This window comes from Salmo salar, chromosome 01, assembly GCF_965601325.2.
Source record: "Salmo salar chromosome 01, fSalSal1, whole genome shotgun sequence".
Taxonomy (NCBI): Eukaryota; Metazoa; Chordata; class Actinopteri; order Salmoniformes; family Salmonidae; genus Salmo; species Salmo salar.
In genome coordinates this window covers 9,002,125-9,014,829 of record NC_138291.1, presented here as the reverse complement: position 1 = coordinate 9,014,829, position 12,705 = coordinate 9,002,125, and the positions used below count along the sequence as shown (strand labels likewise).

At 39.6% G+C, this 12,705-nt stretch overlaps 1 protein-coding gene across 1 annotated transcript in view; it reads left to right on the top strand.

Moving 5' to 3' along the window:
- The window catches only part of LOC106607310 (NACHT, LRR and PYD domains-containing protein 3), a 29,775-nt gene extending 26,348 nt beyond the window's left edge, over nucleotides 1-3,427 (top strand). The window contains 3 exon segments of the mRNA XM_014204192.3: nucleotides 209-388; nucleotides 487-521; nucleotides 814-3,427. Coding sequence (XP_014059667.3) covers nucleotides 209-388; nucleotides 487-521; nucleotides 814-1,379 — 781 coding nt within the window. The 3' untranslated portion in view covers nucleotides 1,380-3,427.
- The last annotated feature ends 9,278 nt before the right edge of the window (nucleotides 3,428-12,705 follow it).

Genomic DNA, 12,705 nt, shown 5'->3' with positions numbered 1-12,705 from the left:
CCTGGCTACGGTTCAACATTTATTTACATGTAATTGTAGCAAATATCAAATATATCGTCCTGAATATGAAACAATTTGTTTAGAAAACAAATAGCTCTGTAAATAGTACCCTCCTGATAACCCTAGTGTTAGTGGCCGCCCCCAATACATTACAATTCCACTTCATTACATTAGCCACTAAGATGTAGCTTCTTTTTTTTTTTTTTAGGCTGAACCGATGTAACATCACAAAGAAAAACTTGGAAGAATGTTTCTCAACTCTCAGCTCAAACTCACAACTGAGAGAACTGGACCTGAGTTACAGTCAACCAGGAGATCTAGGAGACCCAGGAGTAGAGCTGCTCACTGATGCCCTGGAGGATCCTCAGTATCATCTCAAAACAGTCAGGTAAAACAGTTCTGTTTTTAATCTGTCAAATGTATACACGTGTACAATATACGATAAGGTTTTCAGAGTCACTTCATGTCCTTGTGCTTTTCTTGCAGTGGCCACGGTGAAGAGTTTTTGCTGTTTCAGAGATGTAAGTTATTTGCTGTTAAATCAAGCTTTTACATCTTGAATAGGTCATATTACTAAGTATCCAAAAAGCATGAAAAAACAGCACACTAGTAAAGGACGGCCAACCATGACTTAATTCAATTTGTCATTTTTCATTGCAGAGTGTATGAAGGAACAACACATTTTTTTCATGTATATTTATCAGGCATATTACAAATGAAGTCGGTCGTCTTCACTAAGGTTTTGAAAATTGTTCTGGATACTTGCAGCGCATTGCATAATGACTTTTACATACTCTGTTCTTCCTTGATTAGCCTCAGTAGTTGCATGTGAGCTAACACTGGACCCGAACACAGCATACAGACATCTCTCTCTGTCTGAGGACAACAGAAAGGTGACATGGGAGATAGAAGAGCAACTGTATCCTGATCACCCGGACAGATTTATGGACTGGACACAGGTGCTTTGTAGAGAAGGTCTGACTGGGCGCTGCTACTGGGAGGCAGAGTGGAGCGGGGATGTGGTTGATATAGCAGTAACGTATAAAGGAATCAGCAGGAAAGGAGTGGGGAAAGACTGTGGGTTTGGATTTAATGACAAGTCCTGGAGAATGTTGTGCTCTGATCAGAAGTACACTGCCTTGTACAATAATAAGTGTACTTTCATACCTGTCCCCTGCTCCAACAGAGTAGGAGTGTATCTGGACTGGCCGGCTGGCACTCTGTCCTTTTACAGCATCTCCTCAGACACAGCAACTCTCCTGCACACGTTCCAAGCCAAATTCACTAAGCCTCTTTACCCAGGGTTTAGGCTTTGGGTTGGCTCTTCGGTGACCCTGTGCCATGTAGACACCAAAGCCTTCAAAGAAACACAGTCATAAGTTTGTCATGATAATAGTGAAGGACACACATTTGCTATGTTCAGTGGGGAAAAAAAATCAGAATTTGTCTGCCTGACTAAACGCAGCCGTTGAGCTGCATGTTAAAAATCTGTTTACTCATGCAGTTTAAAATTCACTTCGCATAACACACCAAGCTTTAAAAGACCCATGGTTTTCAAATATCCCAAAAATATTTATTAAAAGAGAGAACTTGCCCAAGCCTCCCCCATTTCTCCTTCACCCAAATCCAGATAGCTGATGTTCTGAAAGAGTTGCAAAATCTGGACCCCTACAAATCAGCTGGGCTAGACAATCTGGACCCTCTCTTTCTAAAATGATCTGCCGCAATCGTTGCAACCCCTATTACTAGCCTGTTCATCCTCTCTTTCGTATCGTCTGAGATCCCCAAAAATTGGAAAGCAGCTGCTGTCATCCCCCTCTTCGATGAATACGGTGCAGCCGTATTCATCGACCTGGCCAAGGCCTTCGACTCTGTCAATCACCACATTCTTATCGGCAGACTCAACAGCCTTGGTCTCTCAAAAGATTGCCTTGCCTGGTTCACCAACTACTTCTCAGACAGAATTCAGTGTGTCAAATCGGAGGGCATGTTGTCAGGACCTCTGGCAGTCTCTATGGGGTGCCTCAGGGTTCAATTCTCGGGCCGACTCTTTTCTCTGTATACATCAATGATGTCGCTCTTGCTGCTAGTGAGTCTCTGATCCACCTCTACACAGACGACACCATTCTGTATACTTCTAGCCCTTCTTTGGACACTGTGTTAAATAACCTCCAGACGAGCTTCAATGCCATATAACTCTCCTTCCGTGGCCTCCAACTTATATGCAAGTAAAACTAAATGCATGCTCTTCAACCGATCACTGCCCACACGTCCAGCATCACTACTCTGGACGGTTCTGACTTAAAATATGTGGACAACTACAAACACCAAGGTGTCTGGCTAGACTGTAAACTCGCCTTCCAGACTCACATTAAGCATCTCCAATCCAAAATTAAATCTAGAATCGGCTTCCTATTTTGCAACAAAGCATCCTTCACTCATGTTGCCAAACATACCCAGGTGCAGCCGCAGAGCACCGTCAGCGGTCGTCTTATTCTGTTAAGGTGCTGTGCAGAGAGATTAAGGCAATACGATTCTTTAACGAATATGTTGATTTATTGTACAGTAGACTGATTTCTAAGGATGCCAATTTTTGTATTAGTGATGGTATCTCATGATGGTTATTGTGGGTTTATTGATTCGATATTTGATGCTACTGGTTCTACTGTGTTGTATTGTGGTACAGTATGTATTTATTAATGCTGTTTGATTGATGCTGCTGTTAGATATGCTATGGTTATAGGACAACAAGCACCCGAGCCACTGCCTGTTCACCCTGCTATCATCCAGAAGGTGAGGTCAGTACAGGTGCATCAAAGCTGGGACCGAGAAAAGAAAAACAGCTTCTATCTCAAGGCCATCAGACTGCTAAACAGCCATCACTAACATTGAGTGGCTGCTGCCAACATACTGACTCAAATCTCTAGCCACTTTAATAATTAAAAATTGGATGTATCACTAGTCACTTTAAACAATGCCACTTTATATAATGTTTACATACCCTACATTACTCATCCTCATATGTATATACTCTATACCATCTACTGCATCCTGCCTATGCCGTTCGGCCATCGCTCATCCATATATTTATATGTACATATTCTTATTAATTCCTTTACACTTGTGTGTAAGGTTGTTGTGAAATTGTAAGATTAATTGTTAGATATTACTGCATGGTTGGAACTAGAAGCACAAGCATTTCGCTACTCACAATAACATCTGCTAACCATGTGTATGTGACCAATCAAATTTGATTTGATTTGGTTGATCTATGGTTTTATGGTACATTTTTTTATGGCTCTTGACTTTCTATTCTGTTTTTGTTTCTCGTATGTGTATTTTGTCAAACATTGTTTGTCAAAATGCTTTTTGATACTATATGCATACGTTTTGACTATAACCATTTAAAACATTTGCATAAAAGCTCCATAGACTTCAATGGTAATTTTTTGGGGGATTCGCCACTGCTCTTTGCTTCAACACAGCTTTTTGCTACCAATTATACTCTATAAACTATAAAGCTTGTTGAGAAACACTTTATATGAAGGGGTTTACATAACACCCTTCTAAAAAACAGTCATAACACATTTACTTTTGTAGTATCATTCATAACAACCATCATAACACATTTATTGAACATCATTCATTAGGAGTTATAAAGTAGAAGTCCCCCCCCCCACGTACATTTTTATAAATCCATTGTACAACATAAAATTGCTTATATTTTTACTGTCACAGTACCCGACCTCCTGACACACTATTGAAACAACAGTCTGGAACCGGCACAGTGTCAGCCCAGCATTACCACGGATAAAAGGGGAAACACAGATTACACGTGGGGTTAAAACCTCAAGCAACCACTGGGGTTTCCACTGAATAGGAAAAGGGGGATGTGAAACTCAGTGACAAATTTAAAAATATGACTACATGCTCTCCTCTTACCATGCAAGATGATTTTATTTTATGGAATAGAGAGACACACAGATATGAGACACAGGATCATAATTTGACCAGTTTCTCACAGCATGAAAATAATCCTACAGCTACAGGAAATGTGAATTATTATGTGGATTATAATTAATGGATATTTTTGTAGGGGTTGATGAGAAAAAAAAAACATTCTCGCAAATCCAGTCTGACATTTTTAATTGGAAATTAAAATTGTTACGAGCATTTTTATAACTCAAATACACAGAACATTTAAATATTCAAATACAGTAAGTCTCTGACAGGGTGATCATTAATAGGGCCCTAGCCTTCTGCGAGATTTGGTTGAAAAATTAACTTCCGATGAAACTGGAGGGCGTGCAATTCAAATAAATAATCATATTTTATGGATTTTAAACATTTATGTACATATAAGTGTCTTATATCAGCTGAAAGCTTAAATTCTTGCTAATCTAACTGCACTGTCCAATTTACAGTAGCTATTACAGCGAAAACATGCCATGCGATTGTTTGCAGACGACGCCCCACATCAAAATATTTTTCCACCGGCACAGTTCACATATAACGATTTAAATATTCACTTTATGAAAATCTTCCTCTGATTTGTCATCCAAAGGGTCCCAGCTATAACGTGTCGTTTTGTTAGATAAAATTCGAAAATCTACCCTTAAACTTTGTTTCAACAAGTCAAAATATGTTTCTATTTACTCCTCAGATACCCTAAAATGTAATCAAATTATAATATTTCTTTCGGAAAGAAGTATGTTCAATAGGAAACCGATTTTAGCAGGTGGGTAATGTCTTCATGGCACGCGCAAACACGAATTTCCAAGACTGTGTCCCTCTACTAAAACTGATTTCTTATCATTTTTGAAGTTAAAAGACTGAAACCTTGAACATAGACTGCTTATACCCTATGGAAGCCATAGGAATTGCATCCAGGGAGCAAATTTTCTATAGGACCTTTCTCTTGCATTTGGTTTTTCTTTGGATTTTCTCCTACCATATCTATGGTTTTATATTCTCCTACATTATTTTAACATTTCTACAAACTTCAAAAGTGTTTTCTTTCCAATGGTACCAATTATATGGATATCCTGGCTTCTGGGCCTGAGCTACAGGCAGTATACTTTGGGCACGTCATTCAGTCGGAAATTGAGAAAAAAGGGGCCTAGCCATAAAATTAATTTCCGACAATTCTACACATTTTGCCATGGGGCGGAGAGAAACATTTGTAGTTTTAAAGCTAATTTTCTGCAATTCTACACATGTAGCCATTTCTGATGCTATCACTTATGCCATGTTAGTATGATATCTGAGTGAGAATGAATAACAAAATCAATGGGGGCCCCCTGGAGGTCAGGGCCCCTGGGCACGTGTCCTTCACGTCCGGTCTGTAATTCGGCCATTATTTAGATAGCTGGGTAGACTAACTTACCAATCCAAAACATTTTAGCTGACATGGGCTAATTGTGTGACTGTCAGTGACTGACATAACAAGAGGAAAACTGCTGATGAACAACCAAGTTTTTTTATTTATTTGGTAGCTACCTATGTTGCTTACGACACTGCTCAACAATTCGGTGGCCTTGTGATTAAATTGTCTGCCCTAAGATTGGAAGGTTGTGAGTTTGATCCCAGGTCAAGTGATACCAATGACTGTAAATAAAGAGTCCAGTACATCTCTGTTTGGCATTAAAGAGATCCAGTGCATTCGGAAAGTATTCAGACTTGACTCCCCTTGATTTTTTCCCACATTTTGTTACGTTACAGCCATATTCAACAATGGATTAAATAAAACATTTTCCTCATCAATCTACACACACTACCCCATTTTTCACAATACAAAGTGAAAACAGGTTTTTGAAATGTTTTGCTAATTTATTAATAACAAAAAACCTTATTTACATAAGTATTCAGACCCTTTGCTAAGAGACTCAAATTCCGCTCTGGTGTATCCTGTTTCCATTGATCATCCTTGAGAGTCCACCTATGGTAAATTCAATTGATTGGACATGATTTGGAAAGGCACACACCTGTCTATATAAGGTCCCACAGTTGACAGTGCATGTCAAAGCAAAATGAGGTTGAAGGAATTGTCCGTAGAGCTCCGAGACAGGATTGTCTCGACGCACAGATATGGGGGACGGTACCAAAAAAAGTCTGCAGCATTGAAGGTCCCCAAGAACACAGTGGCTTCCATCATTCTTAGAATGGAAGAAGTTTGGAAGCACCAAGACTCTTCCTAGATCTGGGCGCCTGGCCAAACTGAGCAATCGGGGGAGAAGGGCCTTGGTCAGGGAGGTGACCAAGAACCTGATGGTCACTCTGAGAGCGCTCCAGAGTTCCTCTGTGGAGATGGGAGAACCTTCCAGAAGGACAACTATCTCTGCAGCATTCCACCAATCAGGCCTTTACGGTAGAGTGGCCAGACGGAAGCCACTACTCAGTAAAGGCACATGACAGCCCACTTGGAGTTTGCCAAAAGGCGCCTAAAGGACTCTCGGACCATGAGAAACCAGATTTTCTGGTCTGATGAAACCAATATTGAACTCTTTGGCCTGAATGCCAAGTGTCACATCTGGAGAAATCCTGGCACCATCCCTACGGTGAAGCATGGTGGCAGCATCATACTGTGGGGATGTTTTTCAGCGGCAGTATCAGGATCAAGGGAAAGATGAATGGAGCAAAGTACAGAGAGGGAGATCCTTGACGAAAACCTGCTCAGGACCTCGGGACTCGGGCGAAGGTTTACCTTTTAACAGGACAACGACCCTAAGCACACTGCCAAGACAATGCAGGAGTGGCTTCGGGACAAGTGTCTGAATGTCTTTGAGTGGCCCGGACTTGAACCTGATCGAACATCTCTGGAGAGACCTGAAAATAGCTGTGCAGCGACGTTCCCCATCCAACCTGACATAGCTTGAGAGGATCTGCAGAGAAGAATGGGAGAAACTCCCCAAATACAGGTGTGCCAATTTTGTAGCGTCATACCCAAGAAAACTCAAGGCTGTAATCGCTGCCAAATATACTTCAACAAAGTACTGAATACTTATGTAAATGTGATATTTCATTTTTTTGGGCAAAATGAAAAAAAAAAGTGCTTTGTAATTATGGGGAATTGTGTGTAGATTGATGAGGGGGGGGAAAACAATTTAATCCATTTTACAGTAAAGCTGTAATGTAACAAAATGTGGAAAAAGTCAAGGGGTCTGAATACTTTCCGAATACACTGTAGGGCGGCAGGTAGCCTAGCGGTTAAGAGTGTCGGCCCAGTAACTGAGAGGACGCTGGATTGAATCCCTGAACCGACTAGGTGACAAATCTGTCAATGTGCACTTGAGAAAGCCACTTAATCCTAATTACTCTTGTAAATTGCTCTGGATAAGAACATCTGCTAAATGACTAAAACGTGTAAATGTTGACTAGGAGTAAGGCCCTGCGACAGGCTAGCATCCTGTCCAGAGTGTTTACATCAAGCTTAATCATGCTACAGAAACAGGAAATTTGCTCCTATGAGCCATTTGGGTCAAGGCTACTTGCATCTCTTTGTCCATGTTAAAAGGAAGTCTGTCCTTTCTGTACAGTTCTGGGTATTTAAATATAACCTATACTATAGCACAATATAACAAGCTGCAGAGGCATATCTATATTTCAGTTAAGTGTTTCTGTAAATTGTGTAGCAGTTCTTTGAATATTTATTTTTTCCAAAGATGTTTTCTATAGACATTCACCATTCACAAACCTCATGGAGCATCTTCCATTTTTTTTTCATCAATGGTGGGATTGGTAGATATTCTTCTGATTGAAAGATGTTCAAATAGTTAGCTTTTTATTCAGAAAGACAAGAATAACCATGAAAATGACGATCACACAGCACCCCTACAATTTCCTCTGTCTTTTGTCATGCCGAAGCGAACAGAGAAGCAGTGGGGAATGGAACAATGGAGAGGAGATGAAAGGTGTGGACAAAAACAGGTGGAAGTAGGAGAAGAGGGAGAAGAATAGAAAACGAGTGGGTGGTTGAGAGAAAGGAGGGCAGAGGGCACTGCCACTAGCCTTTATTGTGAGTCTCCACTTTTCAGTACAGAGCCTCTCCTGCATCAAGACCCCTATACTGTACTGTTCTAATACTAGACTATAGTATACTATGCCTCTTTGTGGCCAAGACCTGGAGATTTCACCAACCTTAGAGATCCGCAGACAAATCCCTGAAGAACAACAAGAACCCTGGCCCTGACAGCATCCCTGCTGAGATGTCCAAACCCGTGCACCCAGCACACTCTGTTTATTACCAAAGTCTAGAAGCATGAAACCGTCTCCCAGCAGTGGAGGCACGCCAACAAAACAATAACAAGTCCACTTGTGGCTGTTGCTGTTGCTGTTGCTGCCAAAGTCCCAGCCAAAGTACTGCTTCACAGACTGGTCCAGAACATCACTGAAGACCTGCTAACTGAGTCACTGTGTGGTTTCAGGAGAAACAGGAGCGCTGTGGGCATGACAGCTTGTTGGTGATGTGGACACCAAGGAACTTGAAGCTCTCAACCTGTTCCACTACAGCCCCGTCGATGAGAATGGGGGAGTGCTCGGTCCTCCTTTTCCTGCAGTCCACAATCATCTCCACAATCATCTCCGATCAGTGTAGATCAGCAATAAATGTTTGGAGAAGACTTAGCCTAATACTGAAGCATGTCTGTTCTACAAAATATATTCCCAACTATTGTATTTCCTCTGTTAAGCTGTGTGCACTGAACTGACATGTATGACTGTTGCTGACACTCAGATGTTCAGATAAAGGGATTTAAATAGTCGAGAATGCACCGCTGTGCTCAACTCAAACAGCGCTGCGTAGCCTATTGTAGCTGCTGGGAAAAGTAATTCAAAGCCTCCACTTTATCACTCAGGTCAAGATGCAACTTTCCAGTGCTACCATTTTTTTGCCATGTAATGCTGTTATTAAAACGAATCAAACAACCCCATAGTAGATTAGTTAAATTGGCTTGTTGCTGTGTGAGAGAAATATTCAGTTGCAATAGGGAGGAAAACATGTATTCTGACAAGCAGTCAATGCATTTTTGAAACCAGTTTTGGCAGATGTATTTTGAAAGCAGTAACCTTTGTTAAAAAAAAAATAAGAATGGGGAACCAGTTTTTGCTACCATTTTTTACTTCTCTACTCCTCCAGTGGCATCGTTTTACAAAATCAGCTACAACCGGAGTTTCAAGCATGGTTTAGGAGCAGCTGCATAACAATTGTGATGGGTCGTTCGCAAACGAAACAGCTCTTTTTTTTTGGAACACACATTTCACAATATGACATAATGTTTTCGGCTTTTTTTCATGTTTTTTCAATGTTTAAGCCTTAGTGAACAAAGAGCCGTTTGGGAGCCAAATGAACATGGCTCTTGTAGGTGAATGGAGCCAAATGATCCAGCTGATAGAAAAGACTCGGAATGCCCATCACTACAGAACAGAGTTCAAAGGGGACAATAACATTTAAAAGGGCAATTACATATTTTGTAATAGAAACCTTTTTTTTTTCTTTTTTCGAGTGAATAATTATTATTTATATATTTGTATTTATAATGAAACAATAATTAATAATAATACCAATCAGGATGTTGTTCTTTCTAAAAATTATCCCGGGGGAGGACCCCGGACCACCTAAGCAAGGGGACTGGAGTTAGTCAAACTCGCAGTTTAATACATGCACAAAATTATCCTCTTTCCCTAAAAGCATGATGGTCATGACTTTCTGACATTAAAGGACAGGTTAATTTGGCCCCAGACAATCGATCTGAGATCGAATTAAGTTTCAGTCACAGCATTTTTTTTTTTTATTTTAAACCCTGCGTTTAGGGCAAAGCATGTTGCTGGCTCACACCTAAAAACCAATTTGTTATGTAACTTGTGTCTAGGATTCCTGTTCCTAACTGTGTGTCTTGGTACACAACTCCGATTTGAGTTATCAGTTTAAGATCTTAGATACTGTATTATTGACAATGTTACAAACAGCAACAATGTGGGAGATTGGCTATTAAAGAACTACAGAAAGAGGACCTAACAGCTTTTAGCAACCAGCAGAAAAATAGCATGGGACAATGCTTTATGATTCGTTACATCACTTCTATCCGACAACAACATTATCAGCTACTTTACTCCTATACTTTTTTGTAATGTTTAAGATTCTAAAGCCTGACGCACCCACCAATGGGGGACAGATTTAGAGTTCAGGCCTAAAACCAAGAGAGACGTCACCCCTGATAGAGTGGCAGGACTAGTGGTGACTAACCCTGTGGCTATTATCTGGTGTATCTGGTTGTGACGTCAGCAAGTCTCTGGGGTATTGGCACAGATATGGTGCTTGCACATGATAGTAGTGTTCACTTCAGCACCAATTTAATTATCCGTCTGAACTAGTGGTTTTGAGACTGAAGAGTTAACCTTCGCATAACCCTCTTTTGAAGAAACAAGTTGGTTCTCATTTGTGTGTATTGGTACTTACTGGTTTTGGGGGCGTTGTCTGTCTGCCTGTCTGCCTGTCTGTATTGGGTACATAAAGCATTTTTTTTATGCCTATACCTGTATGTTTGTCTGCGACATACTCGTTTGAATTAATATACTTTTTCTTTCTTCTTTCAAAGACAATGTTATTGTTGAACCCATGTTGAACCCAAGTGAACCCAGGTGTCAAAGAGGGCACATGGTCAGCTGCATTCTGACGTCTTTATTGGGTAACTGGTGTCATCAATTCTATCCAGGCACAAATCACCATTTGTGATTTTTCAAGGAACATTTCCAACTCTTCCCCTGAGTCGAATGAATTAACCCCAAACTTGATCCAAACTATTCCAGTGCCACTCTCTGTTTAGACCATCGTCCTTGTCTTTCATTGCCATATTTTCCCGGTTTTCATTCTTTTATTCTTTCTTTCCTGTGCTTCTTTCCTACACTATCCCCACCATTCTTCCACTCCTGTATCCATCTCTTTGTCCCCCTGTGTGTGTGGAGTGCTGTGTAGCATTGGCAGCGGATCTGGTTTCTGCTGCTCCTTTATGAGGGAAAGTGGATGAGGACATCAGACTGACATCTATTAGTGACGGGAACATCAGACTGACATCTAATAGTGATGAGGACATCAGACTGACATCTATTAGGGATGAGGACATCAGACTGACATCTATTAGTGACGGGGACATCAGACTGACATCTAATAGTGATGAGGACATCAGACTGACATCTATTAGGGACGAGGACATCAGACTGACATCTATTAGGGACGAGGACATCAGACTGACATCTATTAGGGACGAGGACATCAGACTGACATCTATTAGGGATGAGGACATCAGACTGACATCTATTAGGGATGAGAGCTTGGTGGTTACAGGAACCAATGGCTTGGATTTGCATCCTACCTCCGGTGGTAGTCAGACAAGCATTGAGTGTAGACAGATCTGGACAGAGAAACTATTTAAAGCATAATTATTTCACCCTCTAAATCATTGACAGGTGGCATCATTGACTTATTACATCAATACATTATTTTGAAAGATTAGATGTGAAATAATATGCATATAGGAAGCGACCAGAAAATCTAGTCACAATGCAGACACAGTGGACTGATAACAAACACATTTTAATATCATGTGTAGACAAATTTCTTGAAATGTGGGCACAATCAGAATGTAGACAGGATCAGGACAAAGGACCCATTTTAGCACGAGGTATAAACGGGGCTACTGACATTATGATGTTATGAATGATGTTATGAATGATGTTGTGAATGATGTTGTGAATGATGTTGTGAATGATGTTATGAATGATGTTATGAATGATGTTGTGAATGATGTTGTGAATGATGTTGTGAATGATGTTGTGAATGATGTTGTGAATGATGTTGTGAATGATGTTATGAATGATGTTGTGAATGATGTTATGAATGATGTTGTGAATGATGTTGTGAATGATGTTGTGAATGATGTTATGAATGATGTTGTGAATGATGTTGTGAATGATGTTGTGAATGATGTTGTGAATGATGTTGTGAATGATGTTATGAATGATGTTATGAATGATGTTGTGAATGATGTTATGAATGATGTTGTGAATGATGTTATGAATGATGTTATGAATGATGTTGTGAATGATGTTATGAATGATGTTGTGAATGATGTTATGAATGATGTTGTGAATGATGTTGTGAATGATGTTATGAATGATGTTATGAATGATGTTGTGAATGATGTTATGAATGATGTTGTGAATGATGTTGTGAATGATGTTGTGAATGATGTTATGAATGATGTTGTGAATGATGTTGTGAATGATGTTATGAATGATGTTGTTTTTCTAAATTGCTTGTCTTTTTTGTTGTTGCTTGAAAGCGCTTTGTGATTATTTATGTAATGAAGAGCATTATACAAGTTGAATAAATAATAATAATAATTATTATTATTATTGCTATTATTTATATTATTATTGTTATTATTTTTATTATGATTATTGTTATAATTATTTGTATTATTTTTATTATTATTATTGGTATTATTGGTATTATTATTGGTATTATTGTTATTATTGATATTGTTATTGTTGTTGTTATTATTATTATTAGCAGATTGGGGTGATGACAGTTGATATAAAGCTGAAACCAACTCTCACTTCACCCTTTTAAGCCACACCAATAGAATGTTCAACAAAGAATAAAAAGTATTCAAGGTCTCATTTCTCACAATGATTTAACTGTCATACATT